Source organism: Rhinoraja longicauda, chromosome 11, assembly GCF_053455715.1.
Source record: "Rhinoraja longicauda isolate Sanriku21f chromosome 11, sRhiLon1.1, whole genome shotgun sequence".
Classification (NCBI taxonomy): Eukaryota; Metazoa; Chordata; class Chondrichthyes; order Rajiformes; family Arhynchobatidae; genus Rhinoraja; species Rhinoraja longicauda.
This window is the reverse complement of record NC_135963.1, coordinates 11243686-11271594: the sequence shown is the minus strand read 5'-3', so window position 1 is coordinate 11271594 and position 27909 is coordinate 11243686. Positions and strand designations below refer to the sequence as shown.

Genomic DNA, 27909 nt, shown 5'->3' with positions numbered 1-27909 from the left:
TAAAAATACATCCTGTGTAATTCTAAAATAACTTTCATTGGTGCTGACAGCCCTCTGAAGGTTGAGAATCTTCTGTATTGTGAACTGCAGCTCTCAGACTCCTTGATGCTCTCAAGGGCAGGGCGCAATGAGTCTGCTCGACTATTACGAAGTCTCCAAGAGACCCATTATGCTTTTACTCCCCACTTCCTGCTCCCATTTTTTCCCTCTGCCTTCTTTACCCATTTCCCCCACCTCCATTCCCTTCCCACTGACATGCAGCTGCAATCCTGGCAAGCAGCAGGTATCTGTGACAAGTGCAGGTTGGTTTTTAATGCCCTTGAGGGGGATGAAACCACCATGGAATGATTTTCTACCAGCAAATATTTGCCATTCTGTTTGGACCTTTTTTTGGACTTTTGATCAACACTAACAGAATATACAAAACCATTTGGGGCATTGTATATGCCGAAATTCCACTTGTAAGCAGTGTGTGGGAACATGGTGTAAATGGTCATGAACTTTTGAAAGTGGCAGGGCAAGTTGAGAGTGTATTTAGTTTGGCCTTTGGGATCCTGAACTTTGTAAATAAAAGTTTGCATTCCCATTCCCTGCCCAAGGGACCCCTCGCTTTAACCTGGGGGTATGTTTGTAAATGTGGAAAAAATAAATTGATATAAAATAGGTACATATATTTGATTTTTTGTTGTTGTTTTTCTTTGACCTTAGTGAGTTTAATTTTTCTGAACTAATTCTAAAGTTGTTGGTGTTGCACTTTATGCTCTGTATGTTTATAATAAAAGTTTATTGGACATGTTTTGAGAAGATTTTGCCTGTTTTTTCAGAAAATGTAAGTTTGCATCAGTTAGCCCATGAACGTCTCGGAGAGCTGTTAAGGGTTTTGAAGCTGGTGATTAGCAAACACCAGTCATTGAATTCGGTGGACATTCTAAGTGCCACAGGGACAGTGATTTCTAAAGTTAAAGGTAAGACTGGGCATGTAACTAACTGCATTATATGAAATTTTGAGAAAAATATGTAATGTGGCTTAGCTATGTTAAATATAAATATTAAAATATTCTGTATGCGAGCAAGAACTTTAACTATGTATATTCTATATTTTCTTTGAGCTGAAAAAAGTTGAGCTTTCTTTCAAACTAGTCTCCTGTGTTCTTGCTTCTTTTCTCCCATTTCTCAGATGAAGTAGAGCAAGATTTTATAAGTTTTTGGAATAGGTTTCCCCCCACGTCCCATAGATGTGTGGGTTTGTAGGTTAATTGGCCTCTTTAACAAAGGGTTGCCTCCAATATGGAGTAAATAAGAAAATGGGATGACATAGAACTAGTGTGACTAGATGACCGATGGTCAGTGTGGACCAAAGGGCCGGTTTCCATGTATCTCCAAAAGTTCAACTAAAGGTACTTCTGGAATAATTTCATACATGAATTTGGTAGCTCATATTAAAATAAACATCATGTGCCTATTACTGCATTATACATTCTTGTGTCTTTATATGTGGAAATAGCACTACATTAAAGGGTGGCTGCAAATGTTACTTGACATTTAAAAAAAAAACTGCAATTGCTGAAAAGAGAATTTTTGTAAGATAAAATGTTGGCAATGGAGAGTATTCTTCGGTTAAAATAGCACCACCTGGTGGGTTTGAACACAATTGATGAAATGTGGAATTATACACATTAGAAATATAGACAAAATATTTAACTTGACTATTTGCTTTAACCTCTTTTCATCCCTACCCCCATTGTACACAATTTGATTTTAAATATTCTTAATGAATTTCACTAGTATGTGAGGAAATGAATGTATTTCTAACAACTGCCGATTGTCTCTTTTCACTTGCATGCTAACAAAATATAGTGTAGCCAGAAGTTATGGAGCCACTTAACGTCATCCAAATATACTTCTGCAAAGATCAACCAAAGACTGCTTTATTAGAGTATTAGCTGGAGGATTCTGCATTGGCAGACTAGTTGAATAATAGCAAGTGTTTTGACTGAGGGCAGATAGTTAAAACGTTGACTGCATTTTAAGAGTGCCACAGATTACGATTGCAAGGGCATAGAATATTTTAAACTGAGGTGAGAAGGAACTTTTTCACCCAGAGTGTTGTGAATTTGTGAAATTCTCTGCCACAGAGGGCAATGGAGGCCAAATCACTGGATGAATTTCAGAGAGAGTTAGAGCTTTAGTGGCTAGCGGAATCAAGGGATATGGGGAGATGTTGGGCACAGGTTACTAATTGTGGATGATCAGCCATGATCACAATGAATGGCGGTGCTGTCTCGGAGGGCCGAATGGCCTCCACCTGCACCTATTTTCTATGTTTCTAATACTTTGGAACTCAAAGGATTTGTTATTTTGTGCATTGGACAGCCTACCACAATGAGTAGGTAAAATATGGAGGAACCCAGGTCTGACTTTTGTGAGATTTCTTCAGGCTATGCAGCCAACCCCTGTGTTGTAGAAAGATGTTGCATTGTTAGGAACTCTAACTAATGTTGTCATTATCTAGAGTTTGGCATCTTCTCATCTTTTTTTATCTGATAGTTCACAAGGAATTGCACTGCCTCACCTCTATTTGTACTTATTTTGTTTCATGGGCAAGTTCATATTGTCCTTCTGATTAATAGCATGCCTGTTCATTGTTTTCAACTTGGAAGAAAGCCTTTCGGTGCATCAAATCTATGCCAGCAATTCGCTAAATCCCACATCCTCACCAATTCTCCTGCAATCTCTCATGCTCTTTGACTCCACCCTGATACACTGGGATAATTGACAGTAGCCAATTAAGCTATAAATCAGATCCTTTGGATGTGGAAGGAAACTGCAGCACCTAGGGGAAACTATAACATCAAAGAGGAACCATGCACATGGCGGGATTGTACCTAAGATCTCGATGGAACCCACCTTGCTGCAACAGTAAGACAAAAACAATAGTAGCTTCTCTTCTTCACCTTTGAACTACTAACTCCAAAGTTTCTACATATTTATGTGCCACAGCCATGCTGACAGAATAGTGTTCAGTTTGACTATCCTTCACTCCTGCTGATGTCTCCCTGCCCGCTCTCAACAATGTACCCTGCACCAATACTGGTAAAATTGGTGCCACTGGGAAGAATTTTTAGTCATCCAGTCCAGAAACAGGCTCCTCAACCTACCATATCTATGTTGCTCATCAAGTATCCAACTATACTAAGTTGATCCATGGACTTGATCCGTAGTTTTCTATTTCTAGGCTATTTGTGTTGATTTAGGTGCCACTAGAATGTTGTGAATACATGTCTCTGACACCCACACGGACAAGGCATTCTCTATACAATCTGGGTGATTTTTAAGAAATCTCAGGTCCTAGTGCTGCGATGTTTTGCTACATTTGAACTATTATAGTCCTAAGTTTCCATTTAAGTAAAATGTTGATAATTGGCTCACTTACCAGAAGAAAGGTGTTTTATTGGTCTGAGGGGAAGCTGCATGGTGTTCATTTCTCAGTAATATTTTTATTATATTTTTGAATTGCTCACACTTAAGTTTTATATATGCAAAAGCAGGCAAGCCTGTTATTTGCGTCAATCAAATGTTCTGCTTTACAGGCAAAGATTTGCCGATAATGTATCTCTCAGCAAAACTCTAGATTTTAGACTCTTTAGTTTTGAAGTCCACATCAGGTTTTTATGTTTGAAGCACTAAAAACTGATGTGATGCATAAAGCATAGTGTGCAAGTTTTTAAAAAAATTATGTCATCAGAAATTAGATTTTTCGAAGCCACTTTTTAAAATTTCAAATGTCTGAAGGGGAGATAAGCTAATAAGGAGGTGGAATTGGCGAAATATGTTCTCATACTGGTAAACTTTTATGTAATGTAAATATATCTTGTAACCATACCCATAGTTTTAGTTCTTTACGAAGTTTTGCTATAGATAGACTGCTACTCGGGAAGTTTGCTACTCGGGAAGTTACGGGAAGGTTTGGAAAGAGTTACTGGAAAATGTTTTAATATGAGCTACTTAAGTTTCCTAGTTGTAAAGATGTGACAAAATATCCACTTCAAATTTCAGTTGTATTTAAAGTTCTTGCTGAAGTTATTGTTCAAATGTGCTACTCATGTTTGTGACTTAGATGTAGACAAAAACTGCAGGAAGTTTGTTTCCTTAAAATTTGATGCGATCAAAGACTAAAAGCCAAATCTTTTAACAGAAGCCTTCCTGCAACAGGAACAAATGCATACTTTGCGCAGAAAGACCAGTGTTAACATTAGTTAAGTGCTAAATCAGGGTTTTGACAACGACTTTTGTAATTCTTCAGGGCTCTAACAGTTATCACTTTTTTGAGTGTACAAGCTTATTTTGTGCATTCATGGTCTGAGCTGGTAATGAAGACAAGTATGTATTGTGGTATACTGTGAGTTTTTAAATTCAAAACGTCAAAGTTTGCTCTTTGTTGGGGAAGCAGGGAGGGGAAGGAACTGAAACATTGGATTGTGTTTGCCAACTCCTGGGGGAGTGAGGTCTTTGCAGAGAAATGTTATGCAGGTTTATTGAACCACAAGGAATTCTTTTAACTCGCACTGTATTACTTTTTGGAACGGTTATCCGAAGATGATTGTATTATCATTTCTTTACAAGAAATTAATTAAAGAGTACTTTGTTTTGACTTATTTACAGTACTATTCACCTCACTAGTGTGCTTAGCGGCACAGGAAACTGGTGTCTTGACCAGATTTCAGTCAGAATTTCAGTATGATAGAAGTTCCAAGTGGGTCTAAGCATTTTCTTTATGCTCGGATGAAGAATGATTTTGGTCTATTTTGCCCATGGAATTTGTAATAGCTATGTTGGTACGTTCTGTTTGGCAGTTATCTCTTTAGGCGGGTTGTGTTATTTGCAGAATTTATAAAAAATTATATTAAATTAGTCTAGTATGTACATATTTACAACTGAAAATGTTTGTTAGTTTACATTAATTGAGGTGATGCATATTGATGAGCCCGTACTTCATATTCATGGTGTGAGTACCTACATTGTATTGTATTGAAGTATAATTTCCTCTTAGGTGCAAACTACAATGAAGTAAATGAAGAGAAAAGAGAGCATTTCAGTGAAATATTTGCTTCCATTGACACATTGGCATTCACATTTGGTAACGTGTAAGTAATACAGTTTGTAATTTGGGCCTATTATGGGTATTTTAGCTGAAATATTATTAAAACTTTATTAATACTACAACTTAAGTATGCCTGGAAAATTAATTCAATTTAAATTGTTTTTAATTTGTTTATTTATTGAACTTTTAAATTTAGCTGTGGTGCTTTATTTTTTCGCTTCGTGCCCCACTCAAATCGTCTACCCTTCCCCACCCGCCTCAAGTATTTCAAATTTTTGCTGGAATATAGTTATACCACAATTCATATCCTTCCTTTAGTTTATCCAAGCATAGTGTGAGCTTACACATTGAATGCCGGCAGTGTTTTCAGCTATTGCAGCCAAGCTCAAACCTGTTCTCAATCTACACCAGTATTTGACGATTTTAATGCTGGTCATTGTTCACCGCCAGGAATGTGAACCCTAACTTTTTTTTCCTAGGCCTGTTTTGTATCTCACTGCGTGTAGTTACTGAATTGCTATTAAAGTTGAAATACTAGACTAATTTAAGATGCATTACAAAATAAACCACAATCTAAGACTCAGTGCCTCGATTGCCATTTCTATCAGCAATACCATTAGGGCGATTGCATTTATATTTAATATTCATCTTCAAGAGCATTTGGGTTTGGCAACAGAAAATTAATACCTGATGAAATCTTTGCTTCAGTGTTACAGGTTGCCTCTTTGTGTAAGTGTTTTGAGCAACTGACACTATTTGTTTTAAAATACATGAGCTATTATCTGAGAAATTAAAATCGTTTGAGTAAATTGCTTTGTTTGATAGTAAAGCAAATTTAAAGTAAAGCAAATCCATTTTTCAGGGTGGAAAAGAAGCATTTTTTCCTGTAAGAATGTGCTCTTTCACTTTGATTTTGTGTGTCTTTTATATTGTAATCCGAGTGTTCCCTTTATCATGTCCTGTTTATATCCACAAAAGTAAAATCATTAGCCAATTTTGCAACATAATAGTGTGTGCATAAACCAGACAGACCCTTAGCAGTAAACTTTAAAAGTGAAGTTCCAATTACGAATAAGCACCTTTTTCAATAATATGTTTAGTTTCAAATGTAGTAACTAGATTGCTTTTATTGTGTCTCAGTTTTATTGTGCCTATAATCCAGATTTGAATTCAAAACTGAAATTACTTCAAATGATGTTTCTTTACCAATAAAATAACTGCTGTTGCATTCAACTATTACATTGTTCAAAGTGCTTTAGTGACAACCCAGAGAGTTGTGAATCTGGAATTCTCTGCCACAGAAGGCAGTGGAGGCCAATTCACTGGATGTTTTCAAGATAGAGTTAGATTTGGCTCTTGGGGCTAACGGAATCGAGGGATATGGGTAAAAGGTGGGAACAGGGTACTGATTTTGGATGATCATCCATGATCATATTGCATGGCGGTGCTGGCTTGAAGAGCTGAATGGCCGACTCCTGCACCTATTTTCTATGTTTCTAACCCAAGTTTGCAATGTCTAGAACATGATTCATAGTGAATATTCAGTTTAAGTAGACACGATAGAAGATTTGCTTCATACCATCATTGAGTTTTATACTTAACCTTTTTAGTTTTTAGTTTAGATTAATTTAGTTCTTAGTTTGGAGATACAGCGTGGAAATAGGCCCTTCAGCCCACCGGGTCGGCACCGACCAGCAATCCCCGCATATGAACACTATCCTACACACACTAAGGATAATTTTTACATTTATCAAGCCAATTTACCTACATACCTGTACATCTTTGGCGTGTGGGAGGAAACCGAAGATCTCAGAGAAAACCCTCGTAGTCACGGGGAGAACGTACAAACTCCGTACAGACAGCACTCGTAGTTGGGATCGAACCCGGGTCTCTGGCGTTGTAAGGCAGCAACTCTACCGCTGCGCCACCATGCCGCCCTTTTTACTTTCTCTAATCTACCCCATACTGATAAAGCTGGGAATATGGATGGCGAAAATTGCGGAGGAGTAGTTTGGATGAAATTGTAAAAGTGGGTGCTTTAAAGCCATTACTGCATGAATCAAATGTAGTATATTAATTATTTTTCTCTGCTTGGTAAGAATTTTTAAAGTGAAAAATGTACTTTAACCTCATTTAAATGCAACTGTCATTTAAATCAATCAATTTTTGACCGGCAGCATTTCAGACTTTCTTATGGGAGACGTGGACTATAGTTCATCTGTGGGACTCCCAATCAGTGGAAGAAGCCGCGTAAGTACACGAAGTTCAAATTAATTAGAAACATTTGTGATCCAGAAATATTATAGGATGTGATAAAATTATTGCCAAATCATTAATAACTCATTTATAATGTAGACTCCCGAGAAACAGAAGGAGACACCTGACCAATTCTGTCGCTTTTTGAAATTGATTTAATTTGTCTAATTTCATTATGCTTTTTTCCCTTTTATGCACCAAGGTCGTTGCATGTTTTTTTAAAGTTCCTCCTTCCTTTCTCAATGTGACTCTTGCCTTCAATACATGTCATTGTAATCTCCACTACCACTTTTATCGCAGCTTTTCACTGTTTTCTCTCCACCTCTTTTCATTTTTTATAACTGGAAACATGTTTCATTTCCAACCCTTCCCATTTTTGTTCCAAGTCAACCACCAAAGCTGCATAACATGTTTGAGTATTTCTACCATTTTCTAATTTTATTCCTCAGAATGACTCTGTTTATTTTGTTTTAAAATCTCATATCATATCATATCATATCATATATCTACAGCCGGAAACAGGCCTTTTCGGCCCTCCAAGTCCGTGCCGCCCAGTGATCCCCGTACATTAACACTATCCTACACCCACTAGGGACAATTTTTTTACATTTACCCAGCCAATTAACCTACATACCTGTACGTCTTTGGCTTCTTGGTCTTTATTCTCTACATTGATTACATATTATTGGAAGCAACATCTGTTTTCCATTCTTATCAAAACCATTCATTGTATTTCATGGCACTATTAAGTCTCCTTTGAATCTTTCCTTCTGAGGGAAACGGCTCCAGCTTCTATATACGACACACCAGTATTGATAGGAGCATGATTTGTTTGATGATTCAGAAACCGTTTCCAAACATTTGTTTGTTGCACAGTGCTCTCGTATATCAGCCTGGTGTTGTGAATGAATGCTTTTGGGAATCTTCAAACCATGCATAATTAGATTTATTGAATGTATAATTGATGCCTAAGCATTTGATAAGGTGGAGCATGATCTCGTTTACATCACACTAATTTATAAATTATAACTAAATTCAGTTTTGGTGGTTTGGTATAATTTGCATGTATGCCATAGATGTGTTGTAGACTTGTAGCTAATTAAGTTGTAACTATAAAAAGAAAGCAAACTTTGGCAATCTCCTGCTGACTATTGCATCCAATGACTTGGAGTTTTATCGTTAAAATATGAAACATTTTTCTATTGATATTTTTCTGCATCTTAAATGAGTAATTACTAATTTGTTTTTTATTATCAATTAAGTCCTACGAAAACCTATCTGTGGGATCAGGAGGATCAGTTCGGGAAAAGAATGACTTGCAAGGTACAAATGAATTTTTGAAATTGTTTTAAAATATAGTGATCTGAGAAATGTTACAGTTTGCCAAATTTCCTACATAACATCTGTAAATACACTTCACAAGGTACTTCGTCCAAACAGCTTTTGACCACCTGTCTTGGAATGTCTTTATTGTTTTATTTCTTATTTTTCTAGATATTACAGAAATGTTGTAATGTGAGTAATATTTGTTGAACTTGTTAATGCTTTTGGATATCTACTATGTTTTTGGTGCCTTGACAGAATTCCATTATTTTTCCCTCCTAATATGCATTCCTATGAAACCTTGTGTTATAAAAACAATTGTCAATAGAGAAAATAGGTTAGGGGTTAAAGAGGTTAGGGGCAATAGCAAAGTTATTTTTCCCACAGGATTTTCAGAAATAAAGATCTTTTTAATAGCTGTAAGTTTATTTTTACTGTATTGCCAAACTTGTGAAGGTTGCATGTTACATTGTTTAAATGCACGAAGTGTCAATAGAAACAATTGCTTGTCAATTACAATGACCACCAGTAGTTCAACTGGCAGCTGTATTCATAAAAGTCTGGTTACTGCAGGGAAGTTGTATGGAAACAGTTTTTTCTCTAGACAGCTTTTTTCTTGTCATTTTCTAGTATAATTCTTGAGTGGTTCTCTAGTTTATAGTCATGTTACATCTAATTTAGCCTGTGTAAAAACATATTCCCTAATTTATCAGTCATGCTATATCCAGTTTATGTAATAGAAACACGTTAAAGCAAAACTTCCATTAATCCAAACTGAGGATCTGGCTCAATAAGATGAGCTTTATATTTTAGTCACATGGTCATCTATGGTCACAGAGAACTACTACGTTTGTCTCCTTGCAACTATTTTCTGTTCTGGTTTGCCTCATTGTGACCCAAGACTCCACTGCCCATTTAAGAATTGTCTAGGGCTGGCTAATTTATTCTGAGCAGTGAATGGATTAAGTAGGCTAGAAATTTCTTTCTTCTGTATTGACTGCTGTCAAAGGTATATTTGACATGTTAATGATCTTTTTTGAGAAAGTTCCACATATCATGTTCTTCTATTGAGAAGTTCTGCAACAGCATTGTTGGGTTTCATTTTTATATTGGTTGCAGACTCGAAAGGGACATATGCAGACACTCCTTGGGTTTCCATTTCTGAGAACTGATTTATCCTTTAACCTATTTATCTGTGTTTAAAAACTAACAACTTCTCAGTCAGGGAAACCAAGTGGGTGATAGAAATAACAGAGGTTCAATCATGTGTAGCCAGTCGCTACAGATGTGATCATAAAAGAGCCAGAGTACTAGCAGAGGCAATAACATTCTAATGAGACATTTCTTTTTAATCGGGTTATGGTTTAATCATTTGACCTTTCTTTTTGCCTGTACAGATATTTTAAGCATAAATTATTCAATTATATTTTAGACTTTAAAAGCAGAGAGTGCAGAGATTTATGGGGATGTTACCAAGGATGGTATTGAGCTTTTGGGAAAGGTTGGGCAGGCTTGGATTTTATTCCTTGGAGCACAGGAGGCTGAGGGGGTTGTCCTATAGAGGCATATAAAATACTCAGCAGAATAGATAGGGTGAATGCAGTCTTTTACCAAAGTCGGGGTATAAAGGGGCAACTTTTTCACGGAGTGTGATGGGTATATGGAATGAGCTGCCATAGGAGGTATTTGAGTAGTATAACTGCATTGAACAGACACTTGTGACAGGAAAATGAATAGGACAGGTTTAGAGCATTATGGGCCAAATGCGGACAAACAGGACTAACTTAGGATATCTTGTTGGTGTGGATGGATTGAGTCTGCACTGTGATAAACATCTATAAAAGAGTAGAACTGACATATTTGTTTTCATGGAGACCTGGGTTGTTTGTATACATTTAAGAGTTTTACCAGTGACTTAAAGTCCATAAGTCAGGAAGTCAGGTTTTCTGTGACCTGAGGAACCCTTGTACACAATACACTGCCATCTACATAATTACTACTGCTTCAAAATTCGACTACAATGATGAAATGGGGTCATAAAGACCAGTGATGAACATGGCCTTCAGGGGACACGGTCCTTATGCAAGGGTGCTACAGAGAAGTTCCTGGGATGCAGCCAAGTGCTTCTGGCAAGACTCCTTACTGACTTGACATGAGGACATAGTACTAGGAAAATAACTGCAGCTGCTGGTACAAATCGAAGGTGTCACAAAATGCTGGAGTAACTCAGCAGGTCAGGCAGCATCTCTGGAGAGAAGGAATGTGTGATGTTTTGGGTCGAGACCCTTCAGATGCTGCCTGACCTGCTGAGTTACACCAGCATTTTGTGATACCCGAGGACTTGAGGCATGAGGCAGGAGCTGGCCAGAATTGACTGGAAGGAGGCCCTAGTAGGGAAGACGGTGGAACAGCAATGGCAGGTATTCCTGGGAATAATGCAGAAGTTGCAGGATCAATTTATCCCAAAGAGGAGGAAAGATTCTAAGGGGAGTAAGACGCACCCGTGGCTGACAAGGGAAGTCAAGGACAGCATAAAAATAAAAGAGAAGTAAAACAACATAGCAAAGAAGAGTGGGAAGCCAGAGGATTGGGACTCTTTTAAAGAGCAACAGAAGATAACTAAAAAGGCAATACGGGGAGAAAAGATGAGGTACGAGGTTAAGCTAGCCAATAATATAAAGGAGGATAGTAAAAGCTTTTTTAGGTATGTGAAGAGGAAAAAAATAGTCAAGGCAAATGTGGGTCCCTTGAAGACAGAAGCAGGGGAATTTATTATGGGGAACAAGGAAATGGCAGACGAGTTAAACCGTTACTTTGGATCTGCCTTCAGTAAGGAAGGTACAAACAATCTCCCAGATGTTCTAGTGGCCAGAGATCCTAGGGTGACGGAGGAACTGAAGGAAATCCACATTAGGCAGGAAATGGTGTTGGGTAGACTGATGGGACTGAAGGCTGATAAATCCCCAGGGCCTGATGGTCTGCATCCCAGGGTACTTAAGGAGGTGGCTCTAGAAATTGTGGATGCATTGTTGATCATTTTCCAATGTTCCATAGATTCAGGATCAGTTCCTGTGGATTGGAGGGTGGCTAATGTTATCCCTCTTTTTAAGAAAGAAGGGAGAGAGAAAACAGGAAATTATAAACCAGTTAGTCTGACATCAGTGGTGGGGAAGATGCTGGAGTCAATTATAAAAGACGACATTGTGGAGCATTTGGATAGCAGTAACAGGATCGTTCCGAGTCAGCATGGATTTACGAAGGGGAAATCATGCTTGACTAATCTTCTGGAATTTTTTGAGGATGTAACTAGGAAAATTGACAGGGGAGAGCCGGTGGATGTGGTGTACCTCGACTTTCAGAAAGCCTTCGACAAGGTCCCACGTAGGAGATTAGTGGGCAAAATTAGAGCACATGGTATTGGAGGAAGGGTACTGACATGGATAGAAAATTGGTTGACAGACAGAAAGCAATGAGTGGGGACAAATTGCCTTGCATCTATCGAGGCCAACAGGAAGTCAAGTTGAACAAACCTTCGATCATGAAGTTGTAAACCCAGGTGTTGATTGTGTCCATCCAAATCGGTTTCCTCATGGCATATTTTTTATGAAAAGCATATACTGTGTTTATGAGCACTTTGCGTTATCTACTATCAATTTTAAAGATGGATGTGAGGTCAACCATCCAGGTATTATTTCATGTTTGGAATCTCGTGGGTAGATCTCGTCTTCGCAGAAGGTGATAATCAAAGGATAGCAAACAAAATAGCACAGAAGCATGTTTACTTCACCATTGAACATTTCATGTACTGATATTTGCCCTTGTTAAAATTGGTGGTATTGAGGTTTTGATGATCATCCCTGTAATAATACTCCTTCAATGTGTTCTGAGGTGGGTGCCATGTTCACATTTTTCACTTTTTTAAAGATTAGAAATGTCAGGAATGTTGTTTACTTGAACTCAAGAATAAATTGTATTACTAAAAAAAACCTAAGTGAAAATGACCAAAACTGATAGTGAAAATGACTAATAATGCCACTCCTGCGCCAGAGACTCATAAAAGTTGCATTTACTCAGGCTCCAACAGATTATTAATCACTGTTTACCTTCACTCTGATTTAATGGTCTATTTGGTTGTTTTAATGAGGCTTAAAGTGCAAACCAGTTTCCTTCAAATTTAGCCCAGGCATGTCTCTGGACAAGATATGCAACATTCTGATGCCCAAATGTTTTTCTCACTAGTTCACAGTACACACTCCCAATCAGGCTCAGTAATGGGTAAATAAATGCTTATCGCAATCCATCTATTCCTTGGAATCTATGGAATTTCCTTCCAATAGTAGGTTATAGTTGCCATTTTAACAGTGATGTAGTCTTAAAATATGAATAAATATTTTCCAGTTTTGTTTTGCCTGTAAGCTGTATCCGGCTTTATAGTTGAGATTTTCATAACTATTTGAACGTTATCTCCAGGTCATGAAAGATATCACAAGTAGTGACAGCTCATGCAAGTTGCCTTGCATCTATCCTTGCAAGTTGCTCATGCAAAGATCTGAAATGCCAATTACATATTGTAGATTAGATAAGTGGTTAAAATTCAGAAGTTTGATTTGATTCATGATTGTGTGAATTCAAGCACCATTCAAGTTGAGTTGCTGCTCTTGTACATAGTTGGTATTGCAGCTTTTAGTTGGAACAGTTGTTCGACATGTCCTCTTGAAAAGATACAAGAATCTCAGAATACTGTTTGAAGTAGAGCAAAGGAGCTCCAGGTATCATGGTTAATATCTCAACCAAAGCTCTTAAATAGAAATAACCAATTAGTTTGAATGATCTCACAGGATGTAAATTGGAAATAATGTTACGTCAGCAGCCCTACATTTCATAAAGTAATTTGTTGACTTTAAATGTTTTGCAAGATGTTGGTATGCAGAATGTTTCCTCCTCCGTACCACCACCAGGTGTCAGCCAGTATGGGAACTGATTTACAATTTTCTAAATGATGACTTGGCTGAAAAAGTTAGTTAGATCAGCTTGGTTTAATTAATTAATGACATTGAACACAGAATCAGACATTTTTGCTTGAAGGATAATATGTATAAAGATAATTTTATAATTGATTGATTTTTAACAAAACGGTGCACCTAAAACAAAGAGAACACAGTTATAATGCATAAATAATATTTTGCAATTTAATGAAATACCATCACCTAACAACTTTATTGCTTGCACTTTGAAGTTGAACAGCGAACAACTAATGTAAATATTACACCTTCCAGTGACTTGGAAAGCATTATCTCTCCAAGTTTTTTTTGGTTCTGGCTCCATAGTCTCCATCATTCCAATACCACCATGTTAATTATCATTATTGCCTTAACTTGTATTACAAGATCACAAGTTTTCAGTACATACATTTGGATTTCTGTATGCTTTACGAGCTTGATTTATATTTTACTCTTATTCCCTTATGTTTCTTTTTGTGTTTTTAGGGGCTCTCCGAGCAAAGGAGGTTGATAATATGCTACTTAAAAATGACAGTGGGATAGAGTCCGCTTTAATGTATGCAAAAAATTGGTCAAGATATACCAAAGATATTCTGGCCTGGTTGGAAAAGCGGCTTAGTCTAGGTGAGTTCTTCACACAACTGTTCAATCTTGTTAGCCAAAGTCGTTTTAATCAGTGAAATGTTCTAATACATCTTGCGTTCACTTTTTTCTTTGCATAAGTAAATAACATTTTGTCTAACTTGTGCCCACTTTTTAATGGTGCATTTAAGAATTTTTGTTTTGTATCATATTAGTGGCTAGTTGTATTAACTGAATTTAAATTGGTTGTTTAGTTTATTTTTGGTTATTTAATTGCTTTTCCTACAGCTTCAGGATCAAAACAGTTAAACGGGTGACATTAGTCCCATTGTGTCAATGTCAACTTTCAGAAGGATCTATCTAGTTGTTTTCACCATTCATGGGATGGTGGCTTAGTCTCAGCCTAACTTTATTGCCCATCCCAAATTGTGTGATGTTTTGTTGCTATGTTAATTTTTGCATAGATTTGCAGTTCAGATCATCCAGTAACTTTGAAACTATACTTATATTTATGATATTAAGAGATTTCCCAGAAAGCTGACGTTCACTCCTTTGAGGATCCCATTACAAAGATTCCTCCGACATGTAAAACTCCTATTCACTGTTGCATTCCTTACCGTGACTGATTTCGTATTCACAGAGCCACATGCGATCTCAATCCCTTTAATCTCGGGTTTAAAATTTCTTGTGATTAACATAACATTTTTGTTTTCTTCTTAAAATCCATACACATGGCATCATTGACTCTGTTTTTTGTTACCAAAGATCTCAACTCGAGGCCAATCACAATTTGACTTTTAAAATATCAGCTCTCTTTTATGCTTTTCCAAATAACTGGTTAATTTTACCAAGCACTGGTTAATTTTGTGCTAGATTGCTTTGTCTGAAACATGGGCGGCACGGTGGCGCGACGGTAGAGTTGCTGCTTTACAGCGAATGCAGCGCCGGAGACTCAGGTTCGATCCTGACTACGGGCGCTGTACTGTAAGGAGTTTGTACGTTCACCCCGTGACCTGCGTGGGTTTTCTCCGAGATCTTCGGTTTCCTCCCACACTCCAAAGACGTACAGGTATGTAGGTTAATTTGATGGGTAAATGTAAAAAAAATTGTCCCTAGTGTGTGTAGGATAGTGTTAATGTGCGGGGATCGCTGGGCGGCGCGGACTTGGTGGGCCGAAAACGCCTGTTTCCGTGCTGTATCTGAAATATGAAAAAAATTAAAATAAAAATTTAAAAAATGTCCTCACCATATATTTAGGTTGACGTGTATCTAATTATTTGTACCATTTTTTTTAGCATGATTTAGCTTTTGTAATCCATTAGTCCTCCAGTATTGCACATCTGAATTGGATTGAATGACTCCATTGACATTTTCAATACTTTCATTTATTTCGCTCTGCAATTTGCATTCCATCCAATGATGCGATTTTCTACTCATGCTGCCAGATGCCTTCTTCCACTTTCCTAACATATCTTCTACAGTGAAGACTGTTATAAAGTGCTAATTTAGTGCCTCGATCTTGCCTTTGCCTAGATGAGATCTTCATTTTGGTCCCTAGCTTTGTGACCTCCCCCAGGCTACCCCCCTTGTATGATTATTCTTTTACCATTTTTTGCAGGGTTTATTTCTAATAATATTATTTTAAACTCATGCAGATACGGAATATGCAAGAAGTTTTTCAAAATTGGCAGAGTCAGCTAAGATGGGTATCGGCCAACAGGTAAATATAATGTGTGATGTTACGGGAATTTATTATTCCAAGTGTTCTCCAAAGTAAACTGTTTTGGATGTCAACACTTGTTTTTCTGGCCACATGCAGACAAGAATGGGATGGGCTTAAATCAGCATGAATCAGATTTGTAGAACAAATGAGCAGTCAACACAAATGTAATTTTCAGAGCATGTTGCCAAATGTGTGCTTGTAATGTGTTAAAGGAAATAATTCAACTTTACCACTATTACATTGGATGAATTGTAAAGCGACCTTTAGGAAAGATAATTGAGCTAGAAGAGCTGTGTTATTATCTTAGTTTTTGTTAACAGGTGCATATGCCATTTCAGACAGTGTATATGTCTGCTTTTGAATATGATATGGAGTACTGTCAGGCACTTCTTCAAACTGGATCAGGTCTCCAGTCAAATAAATTCACTCAGGTGAGCTCTTTGCAAGTTTTCTTTGTCTGACAAAAGTCCCTTTTGAATGCATCATTTTTGTGAAGGTTATACAGCATGGAAACAGCCCCTTCGTCCCACCGTGTCCACACCGACCACTCATCAGCCGTTCACACCACATCAATGTTATCCAACTTTTCCATCTGCTCCCAACACATCAGGGACAATTTACAGAGGACAATTAACCTACAAACATCAAAGGGAGGACAGCGGAGGATACTTGCGTTGTCACAGAGACAACGTGTAAACTCCACACGATGGCCCAGTCAGGATAGAACCCGATCTCTACCACTGTCAGGCTACAGCTCACATCAGTTGCGCCACTGTGCTGCCCGTATTATTATATCACTTTCACAAATTAAAAAAGTAACTAACAATATTCATGTGTATTTCAAATTCCAGTTTGTAGATGGTAATAATTGACTTTTGGTTTGAGTTTATTTCTCTCGCGTGCAATCTCCTCCTCGGCTGCTTAAAACATTGCCCAGTTTTGTGTTGCTGGGAATGTGTTATTCTCATGTGTCTTAGATTGTTCTTCCTCTACTGTTTGGGGTCCATGAGCATTTCCTTGGGAGGGGAGGAAAGGAAAGAGTTCTGCTCCGTTTATTGTATTGGAACTGAACACTCCGTTGCCCCCTTGTTCATCATTTCTATGTAACTTAGATTATGTGCATTACATAGAAGAATTGGATGTGCAAGAAGATCTTCCGGTGCAAGCTTGAACTTGGAATTATTTTGGTTGCGACATTTGAAGTTGTAATTTGTAATATCATTTTATTTGAATTGTGAATAAAAGTTAATTTTAGCAGCAGGTGCAATGGTATAAAATGATATTTCTGCGTTAAAAAATATTTTACAGCCTCTTCTGCTGCGAAGAAATGAGCTTGACAAGCAGCGTAAAGAAATTAAAGAACAATGGCAAAGGGAGCAAAGAAAAATGGTATAATTCTTCATTCTCTTTGAAATAAAAATTTGGACTTGCTCATTTGTTTTTAATATAAATGCAATTTATAAATATCAGGAACCTTTTTATCTATTTGACAGCATGAGGCCGAAACAACCTACAAAAAGGCAAATTTGTTGTACATTCAACGCCAAGAAGAATATGAGAAAGCAAAATCTTCTACAATTCGAGCAGAGGAAGAACGTGTAACTTCAAATAATGGACTAACTGGAACTTGCAACAAGCATCTTGAGAAAAAAAGAAAACTGGAAGAAGATGCTTTACAAAAAGTAAACCAAGTCATATATTATCAGATTTATTCCATTTAAGTGCTATTTTCTATGAATGAGTGCTGCAGGTTTTACTCAACTTGAAGTTGTAAATTAACTTGAAATCTTTACTTCAAATGTTGATTTTTCTGGTGCATAAACTGTACTAAACACTGGATAAAAAATAGTTAATTGATCTCTCCTCTTGTAGTCCAGCCTTGAGAATTTAACTAATCACAATAATTGCTTGATTTATTCACAAAATGCTGGAGTAACTCAGCAGGTCAGGCAGCATCTCGGGAGAGAAGGAATGGGTGACGTTTCGGGTCGAGACCCTTCTTCAGACTGATGTCAGGGGGTCTCGACCCGAAAAGTCACCCATTCCTTCTCTCCTGAGATGCTGCCTGACCTGCTGAGTTACTCCAGCATTTTGTGAATAAATCGATTTGTACCAGCATCTGCAGTTATTTTCTTATACAATAATTGCTTGGTTCTAATGAGGTTCAGTGCATGAAACATTCAAAATTTATGTAGTACTGTAGCGCGTCGATAAAGGCAAGGAGCCAGGTATTTCGGGAAGGTATATTTTATTGTATCGTGGGTCTCAGACGGGTCTAGTCTGCCGGAATGGCTTGGCGCCCAAACCTTGTCCTTATATACCTGAGTCCAGGACCGCCTCCCGGGACTGGTCCATTCCCGAACCGAGGGGTCGGTAGTAGTATGGCCCGACCCTTGGGAGCCGCCACAGTACCCCCCCCAGATCCGGAGGCACGAAACGCACTGGTGGTCGCACAACCCGACCGGACCGCGTACGGTAATCGGTCGACAGAGGGGCCGGCGGAGGCACAGTTGGAGGGACAGGCGGTGGGACCCGCAAAGGGGGGCGACCTCGTGGCCGAGGCTGGGCCACCCGCACCGGTTGGTCGATGTCTAAGTGGGCCGGCTTCAGGCGGTCAATTGACACGGCCTCCGGCCGGCCCCCCATGTCCAAAACAAAGGTTGTCTGTCCGTGCTCCAGCACCCGGTACGGGCCTTCATACGGCCTCTGGAGTGGCGCCTGGTGGGCGTCACGGCGCAGGAACACAAAGGCGCAGTCCCGGAGGGCCGATGGCACGTAAGGGCGGAATGTCCCATGGCGGGACGTCGGCACGGGTGCGAGCTTGCCAACTCGCTCTCGGAGGCGATGTAGGGTGGATGAGGGCGGTTCCTCTCGCCCCGGCAACGAGGGCACGAACTCCCCGGGCACCGTGAGCGGAGACCCGTAGACGAGCTCCGCTGAGGATGAAGCCAGGTCTTCCTTGGGGGCAGTCCGGATGCCCAGCAAAACCCATGGTAGCTCGTCCATCCAGTCGGGGCCGGCGAGTCGCGCCTTCAGCGCTGCCTTCAGCTGCCGGTGGAACCTCTCCACCAAGCCGTTTGCCTGCGGGTGATAGGCCGTGGTGTGGTGCAGCCGCACGCCCAACAGGTGGGCCATGGCCGACCACAGCTCGGAGGTGAACTGTGGCCCCCGGTCCGATGAGATGACCACCGGCACACCAAAGCGAGCAATCCAGTGCGCGGCCAACGCACGAGCGCATGTGGCTGTAGACGTATCAGCCAGTGGTATGGCCTCCGGCCACCGCGTGAAGCGGTCCACCACCGTGAAGAGGTGGGTGATGCCCCGGGACGGCGGGAGCGGGCCCACAATGTCCACGTGCAGGTGGTCGAAACGGCGGCAGGGTAGACCGATCCCTTGGAGTGGCGCCCGGACGTGGCGTTGAATTTTTGACGTCTGGCACGGAATGCAGGTGCGGGCCCATTGGCCAACCTGCTTGCGCAGACCATGCCACATGAACCGCGCAGCTACCAATGAGATCGTTGCCCGGATGGATGGGTGAGCCAGCCCGTGGACCACGTCGAACACCCTCCTGCGCCACGCGGCCGGGACGATGGGGCGCGGCTGACCTGCCGACACATCGCAAAGTATCGTCGTCGCTCCGGGGCCGAGGGGAACATCCTCAAGGCGGAGGCCAGAGATGGCAGTCCGGTAGGCGGGCATCTCCCCGTCCGTTAGTTGGGCCTCCGCCAGGGCAGAATAATCAATGCCGGGTGCCACTTCTAACACGGCATTGATGGCGGGGCGAGACAATGCGTCGGCCACCCGGTTTTCCTTCCCCTCGATAAAGCGGATGGAGGAGGTGAATTCTGATATGTAGGCCAACTGGCGCTGCTGTCGGGCGGACCATGGGTCGGAGACCTTTGCCAGGGCGAAAGTGAGCGGCTTGTGGTCCGTGTAAGCGGTGAACGGGCGGCCCTCCAGAAAATAGCGGAAGTGACGAACGGCCAGGTACAGGGCGAGGAGCTCGCGGTCGAAAGCGCTGTACTTCTTCTGGGCGTTGTCGAGGTGCCGGCTGAAGAAAGCCAGGGGGCGCCAACCCCCGTCCGTGAGTTGCTCCAGTACGGCACCAACCGCCAACTCTGAAGCGTCCACCGTAAGAGCTGTCGGGGCATCCTCCCGTGGGTGAACAAGCAGCACAGCCCGAGCCAGGGCCTCCTTCGCGCCGTCAAAGGCTGTTACGGCCTCGTCGGTCCACAAGACGGTCTTACGCTTGCCCGCCAGCAGCTCGTATAGCGGCCGCATGATGTGGGCCGCGGATGGCAGGAACCGGTGATAAAATGCCACCATGCCGACGAACTCCTGCAGGCCACGCACCGAGGACGGACGGGGAAACCGGCGGATGGCGTCTACTTTGTCCGGCAGGGGAACCGCTCCTTGCGAGGGCACACGGTGGCCGAGAAAGTCGACTGTGGCCACGCCAAAGCGGCACTTGGCGAGGTTTATGGCCAACCCGTGTTCGCTGAGCCGCTGGAAAAGCTGCCGGAGGTGGGCACAGTGCTCCTGCCGCGAGCGGCTGGCTACCAACATGTCGTCAAGGTAGACAAATAGGAAATCCAGCCCGCGACACCCGGAGGATGTACCCAAGACGGCAATCATCACGCCGTTCGGACTCTACGAGTTCGTACGGATGCCGTTCGGCCTCAAGAACGCCGCGCAGTCATTTCAGCGGTTAATGAACGGCGTGATGATTGCCGTCTTGGGTACATCCTCCGGGTTGACCGGGATCTGGTTGTAACCTCGCACCAGATCCACCTTTGAAAATATCGTGGCCCCAGCCAAATGGGCGTTGAAGTCCTGGATGTGGGGCACGGGGTATCGGTCCTCGGCGGTAGCGACGTTCAGCCGCCGATAATCCCCGCAAGGCCTCCAGCCCCCGTTTGCCTTGGGGACCATGTGGAGTGGAGATGCCCATGGGCTGTTGGAAGGGCGGACGATCCCCAAGGACTCCATCGTGCGGAACTCCTGTCGTGCCAGGCGTAGTTTCTCAGGCGGGAGTCGGCGTGCTCGTGCGTGGAGGGGTGGGCCGGTAGTTGTGATATAATGGTACACCCCATGCTTGGGGGTCGACGACCGGAATTGCGGGGCCATAATATCCGGAAAGTCCGCCAGCACCCGAGCGAAATGGGAGTCCACGGACGACAGCGGGCGTATAATGGGGTCATTCAGCCGCAACGCGATGGGCTCCATCGTGGCGGAGTGGACCAAGCGCTGCTGCCTGACGTCCATGAGGAGAGAATGAGCCCGCAGAAAGTCGGCCCCGAGCAACGGCTGGGAGACGTCGGCGATCGTAAACAGCCACGTAAAATGACTTGCGCCGAAAACGATGTGGACCGTGCGGACGCCATATGTCTGAATAATGCTCCCATTTGCCGCGGTGAGGATGGGCCCCCGCTTCCCAGAACGAATGTCCAGCGGCGAAGGTGGCAGGACGCTCAGCTCCGCCCCGGTATCCACGAGGAAGCGGCTCCCGGACCGCCGATCCCAGGCGAAGAGGCGGTGAATCTGGCCGGCCACCGCAGGGACTATTGGTAGCCGGCCCCGGCGTTTCCCGGAAACGTGCACGGCTGGTGGCATTGTCGGGCTGCCGCACCCCAGCGCTGGTGGTAATAACACCAGTACCTCTTGCTGGTGCTGGCTGGAGCCTGCTGATGTGGGACTGCAGGTGCACGACCCGCAATGGCCACCGGGGGCGATCTCGCAGGCCTCCGGGACGTAGCTGTCACTCCTTCCACAGCTCCCCCGCCCGACCGGAGAAAATCGGGCGCTTGTCGAGTGACGTTTAGCGCACTGACGTCATCACGGCGCGCCGCCCACAGCGCGTCCGCGCGCCTGCCGAGGGCCCGGGTGTCTTCAAAGGAGGCGTCTGTGAGCTGCAGGCGAATGTCGGCCGGCAGCAGGTGCAGGTACGTATACTCGAACATTAGGCACGGTCTGTGCCCGTCGAGTAACGCGACCATCTCCTTCAGGAGGCTAGATGGGCGCCGGTCACCGAGGCCTGGCATGTGGAGGAGCCTTTCGGCCCGCTCCATTCGGGTTAGCCCGTAGGTTTGGAGCAGCAGCTCCTTAAGGGCTTTATATTTATCGTGGGCCGGTGGGTCCTGGAGGAACTCCGTTACCTCTTCGGCCGTGTCCTGGTCAAGGGCTCCCACCAGGTGGAAAAACCGGGTGTTATCCACTGTGATGCCCTGCAGCTGGAACTGGGCCTCCGCTTGGTAAAACCAAACGCGAGCCCGGGTGGTCCAGAAGGTCGGGAGCTTGATTCCTACCGCGTCGACAGCTGGGGCCTGGTCGGCCTGCGAGCCGGACGGGCGGTCGGATTCTGCTTTTCTGTCCATCCTAATGAATGGACCGTCGAGGTCACCAATGTAGCGCGTCAATAAAGGCAAGGAGCCAGGTATTTCGGGAAGGTATATTTTATTGTATCGTGGGTCTCAGACGGGTCTAGTCTGCCGGAATGGCTTGGCGCCCAAACCTTGTCCTTATATACTTGAGTCCAGGACCGCCTCCCGGGACTGGCCCATTCCCGAACCGAGGGGTCGGTAGTAGTATGGCCCGACCCTTGGGAGCCGCCACAGTACAGTATTTTAAGTTGTCTATGGAGTGATTTGATCCTGGTTTGCTTGTTCTGGATTTAGGAATATTATTTAAAAATAAAATACCTATTGGTTATTTAAATTTGTAAAATTTCTCTTTTGCAGGCAGAAGAAGCTGGAGAGAATTTCAAAGCCTCTATATCGGATGCCAATGAAAAAAGAAACAACATGGAAAGCATCAAAAGTGAAATACTAACGCAACTACGCGAACTTGTCTACCAGTGCGATCTCACCTTAAAATCAGTAAGATTGTGTTCTGCAAATCACGTGTGCATAACATCTATAAAATTGTTTCAACTTCAAGAATTTAGTTGAGCATGCTGATATGGAGAAGTTTGCCTTTAATCACTTTGCTAAGAATATTGGCTCTTCTGCATATCAGTTCTTTTGACTTTCATGGCATTGAATATGTTAAAGTGACCAATTTCACGCATTTAACACCAGCTGCAAAAGGCAAATTTGAAACATATTCATAGATTTGTTACAGTAGAAAAATTAGTAATTTGACTCATTGGACCTGTGCCAGCTTTATAGAAAATACTCAATTCGTCCCCTCCCGTGTACTTTACCCAGGAGATATGAACATTGTTTTCTTTCAAATGTTACTTATTTAAAAACCATGATTGAAACTACTTCCACACTTTCAGGGATTCAATTAAAGACCATACTTATTTGTAGTGGAATAATATTCTATGTCCTATATTTGCACTTCTAGAATTAATAGTTGTAGTCTATAACCCCATTTGTTCTATTTCAAAACAAAATTTAACTTGCCAGACTTTAATATTTGCAGAATTTACATCATTGATTTAAAAATTGACTCTTTCAGGTGACAGTCAACCTGTTTCAGATGCAGCATGCTCAAGTAGTCTCCCTTCCTGTTAATTATCAATCTCTTTGTGAAAATACCAAGTTGTACGAGCCAGGACAACAGTATTCAGAATTTGTCAAAAGTTTACCAAAGGAGGAAATTTCGATGGAGCCATACTTTTTGCCATTTTCTGTTTCATCCAGTGGAGGGTAAGTATCTGAATGTTGGCCTTAAATTATTTTGCTTTGTGTGCCTATCTAAATGCAGGCAGTGACACGATAGCTTGGTGTGAACACTCTATTTATGAACATGCTGGTTTCCAAAAATGGATACAAAATGCTGGAGTAATTCAGCGGGTCAGGCAGCATCTCTGGAGAATGTGGATAGGTGATTTTTCGGGACAGACCCCTTCAGTCTGAAGAAGGGTCCTGAACTAAAGCGTCCCCTATTCGTGTTCTCCAGCAATGCTGCCTGACCCACTGAGTTACTCTGGCACTCTTTTTTTTCTATTCATGAAAATTCTATTCATTTTTGCTATGGCAAATAGTATTTACACTCAGTCCTCAGGAATACACTCGAGCATGATGCATTTTGCTGCACATTTCAATGTATCAGGATTTTTTAATTGTCCAAATATCTTCCAGGAGCGCAATACTTAAATCAGAAAATATCTGAAAGGATTATCTGAGATTCGTAATATAAATTGATACCTATAGAATTCCTCCCATCAAATTCTCATTCTTAATCTCATTTACTCGGGAGTATAGTCATCTTCCAGTAATTGTTTTTCTTCTCTTTTCCAACCAACCTTCTATTGCAGCAAAACTCTGATAATCCATTATCCGATCACTCCTAATGGTTCAGCATCTAGCTTATTAGTTTATATTTGTCACACTTTCCCCTCTGTGCTCCCTTGAAATTTACTGGGTCCACTGAAATGTTACTCTGCAACTTTTTAATTAAAAAAGGTGAATGAAAAGTCCAGCAAATGCAGTAGTCTCCAGCAGCATTGTGTGCTGGATTAAGAGTTTAGCTGTATTGTTAATTTGACATTGGTGGTAAAATATTCCCTCACTCCCCCCTTGTAGGCTTCCAGTTACTAACAAAGCAACAAGTAGTCCTCATTCTTCACAAGGAAATTTGTCGCAGATCTCTGGTATCTCTGTTGATATTCTGCCTCAGTCACCTGATGTGGAAAGTCCCCTTCTTATCAAGTCCAATAACATGGAAGAGAAACAGTTGAATAGCAGCATTGACTTTCAAGGTATTTACAATGAACACTATATTTTCCTTTTCACAGGTACTACGATCAGTGTGAGCAAAGATTGCTATTTGTTATTAGATCTTGCAGGTTCTTGTATAATTAAATTGCTTTGAACCCAACGATTGTTTTTATCCAGTTCAACTGACACGCTACAGGTTTCCCATATTTTATTGCCAGATTAAACACTTCGGAACATGAAGAAAATGGAACAATTCCCAAACTTTTGACATGTTAATCTAAATATAGAGTAACTTTGTACCTAGGTTATGTTTGCTGAAGGAAATCATAGGTGTATGATTAAAAATAACCTAAGTTTTAGAAATAAATTTGCGTTATCCAGAAGGCCAGAGGCTGCCAGTCTTGTGTTACCATTGGGCGTCATTACTGATAATGCAATCCCATTTATCCTAGCTTTCCAAAAGCTAGAATACTTTAAAGTTACCAGAAAAATAATAGGATGCCTGTTTCTTTTTTTAATTTTTTTAAAATTTATTTATTTATTTATTTTTTATCAGGGTGCCTGTTTCTAAGAAATGTTTTGACGTTATTTTGTATCTTGCAACAATACCGATGCGTTCTCTTTTTTATTTGTGTTCGTGCTCTTTATACAAAAGCATTTTTGTTTTGTATTTTGTATGCTCCATTAGCAAGGATGACTTAAAAGATCCCGGCCAGTTTCTCATACAATTACACTAGTTATTATTATCAATTTTTATCATTCACCAAATTTATCCTATAATTTCTAAGCCACACAAGCTGCATTAGCAGCAGTTGTTGCTTGTAAATTGGGCTACTTTGCATTGGGTTTCTTTAGATCATGTTGCTAAGGGAAATTTTAACTCTTATCATCTAGTGAGAATGCAGTGCTGCATGAATTTAAATGATTTTAGCAGTGTAGAACATAGATATGTATAGCACAGGAACAGGCCCTTCAGTTCACAATGTCTGTGCTGAACATTATGCTAAGTTAAATTAATCTCACCTGCCTGCACATGATCCATATCCTTTCCTTTGATATTCCTTTCATATCCATGTGTCTATCTAAAAGTCTCTTAAACACCACTATCATGTCTGCCTCCAGCACTGTCCCTGGCAACGCATTCTGTGCACTCATCACCCTCTATAATTAAAAAAATGTCCCGCACATCTCTCTTAAACTTTGTTCTTTAAAGCTATCCCCTCTAGTCTTTGACATTTCCATTCTTAAAAAAAAAGGTTCTGTCTATCCTACCTATGTTTTTCATAATTTTATATACTTATCTCAACCTCTGGTGTTCTAGAGAAAGCAAATTAAGTTTGCCCAACATCTCCTTGCATCTAATATCCAGGCTGCATTTTGAAGAGCCTCCTCTTCACCCTCACCATAGCCTCCACATCCGTCCTGCAATGGGGTGACCAGAACTACATGCAATACTCCACTTTGACAACCTTCCTCACTTTCTGCAACTCCAGCAATGTTGCTGTTGTCCAAATATCTTGAATGGCTCCTCTTACACCTGAGCCCTGTTAAGCTCCAAGTAAAAATACTGTGCTATACCTTGGATTCTGATGTGTACTGATCAGAGGATTACCTGTGCCTTATCTAGCAAAACAGCAGAAAATATCTAAGAAGGTTAGTAGCAAATTATCGTGGGCAAAGGGGAGCACTGGTGCGTCTCTGAGTGCCATATGAATTTCTGGATTCCTGACATCGGACTGCTTTCCTATACCCAGATCATTTGTTTTCAGTATATTTTGTGGATATTCAAATTTCAGTTAACATCTGTGCATTTGCAATCATTTTGAAATAAACCAAATGAAATTAATAGATATAATGTATTTGGAACATAATTTCTCAAGAATATTGCATTTGAAATACTTGGTCCTGTTCTGCAACTGTCCAAGCTTTTTATTTTGGTGGGGTGGGTGTCTAGATTTGAAACCCTTCCACTATGGTACAATAGAAATGAATTTTCTGGCACAAGACTTGACGTGTTACAAACAATGGGAAAGATAATAGATTTCAAGAGGATGTAAACAAGCGAAGGGAATGGATAGGCTTGTAACTAGTGAAATTCAATGAAGTGTGAGTCAATGGTTCTTGGTAAGAATGAGGAAAGCCAAAATGCACAAATTAATGAACATGTAGAGAAAGTATTTTTTTAAATGATCCATTAATAAAGGCACAATGCAAAAATGGAAGTAGTGTTGAAGATTTACTTAAAAAAAGATTTGACCCCCAGCTAGGGTAGAATATGCAGTTTTATAACATTACAAAACAAATATGAAGGCCTCAAAAAAGATGCAAGGAAAATCATTCCTTTTAAAAAGAAATTGGATAAATATTTGTAGAAAAATAGCAGGGTTTGATATCTCTGCTCCATATGCCTTTTAATCCCAATAGACAATAGGTGCAGGAGTAGGCCATTCAGCCCTTCGAGCCAGCACCGCCATTCAATGCGATCATGGCTGATCACTCTCAATCAGTACCCCGTTCCTGCCTTCTCCCCATACCCCCTCACTCCGCTATCCTTAAGAGCTCTATCCAGCTCTCTCTTGAAAGCATCCAACGAACTGGCCTCCACTGCCTTCTGAGGCAGAGAATTCCACACCTTCACCACTCTCTGACTGAAAAAGTTCTTCCTCATCTCCATTCTAAATGGCCTACCCCTTATTCTTAAACTGTGGCCCCTTGTTCTGGACTCCCCCAACATTGGGAACATGTTTCCTGCCTCTAATGTGTCCAATCTCCTAATTATCTTATATGTTTCAATAAGATCCCCCCTCATCCTTCTAAATTCCAGTGTATACAAGCCTAATTGCTCCAGCCTTTCAACATACGACAGTCCCGCCATTCCGGGAATTAACCTAGTGAACCTACGCTGCACGCCTGGTAAGATAGCAGTCAAGTATTTCAAATGCAATATGCTGGGTGTTCCAGCAGCCCAGTTGGAGCCTGATCTTGGTGTTAACTGTGTGACATTTGCATGGTATTGCTTGGCTTTCCTCTGAATGCTTCTTTCCGCCCACATTTCAAGGTTAAATTGCTTGCAGTGTGAATGAGTGGCAGGAGGAGGGAGGCAGGGGAATGGTTGTTTGGCATATGAGACAGAATGTTACAAGAAAATAAGTAGGAGAATGAGACTTAAGGCTGCTCTGAGAGCCAGGGTATACTCAGTGGACCAAATGGCTGCCTACCAGGGTGAAAATGTAATTGTTCTTGTAAAGATCTAACATC

The 27909-nt window shown here is 41.5% G+C and overlaps 1 protein-coding gene across 4 annotated transcripts in view; it reads left to right on the top strand.

Moving 5' to 3' along the window:
- Positions 1 to 27909, top strand: part of LOC144598293 (rho GTPase-activating protein 29-like) — a 57199-nt gene that overhangs the window by 11028 nt on the left and 18262 nt on the right. For all 4 annotated transcript variants that reach the window (XM_078408267.1, XM_078408268.1, XM_078408265.1 and 1 more), the window contains exons 3-14: positions 825 to 965; positions 5051 to 5144; positions 7279 to 7351; positions 8620 to 8680; positions 14167 to 14304; positions 15918 to 15982; positions 16306 to 16416; positions 17294 to 17374; positions 17479 to 17667; positions 22723 to 22860; positions 23447 to 23637; positions 24517 to 24692. In XM_078408267.1, the coding sequence (XP_078264393.1) occupies positions 825 to 965; positions 5051 to 5144; positions 7279 to 7351; positions 8620 to 8680; positions 14167 to 14304; positions 15918 to 15982; positions 16306 to 16416; positions 17294 to 17374; positions 17479 to 17667; positions 22723 to 22860; positions 23447 to 23637; positions 24517 to 24692 (1458 nt within the window). The remainder of the gene's footprint in view (positions 1 to 824; positions 966 to 5050; positions 5145 to 7278; positions 7352 to 8619; positions 8681 to 14166; positions 14305 to 15917; positions 15983 to 16305; positions 16417 to 17293; positions 17375 to 17478; positions 17668 to 22722; positions 22861 to 23446; positions 23638 to 24516; positions 24693 to 27909) is intronic.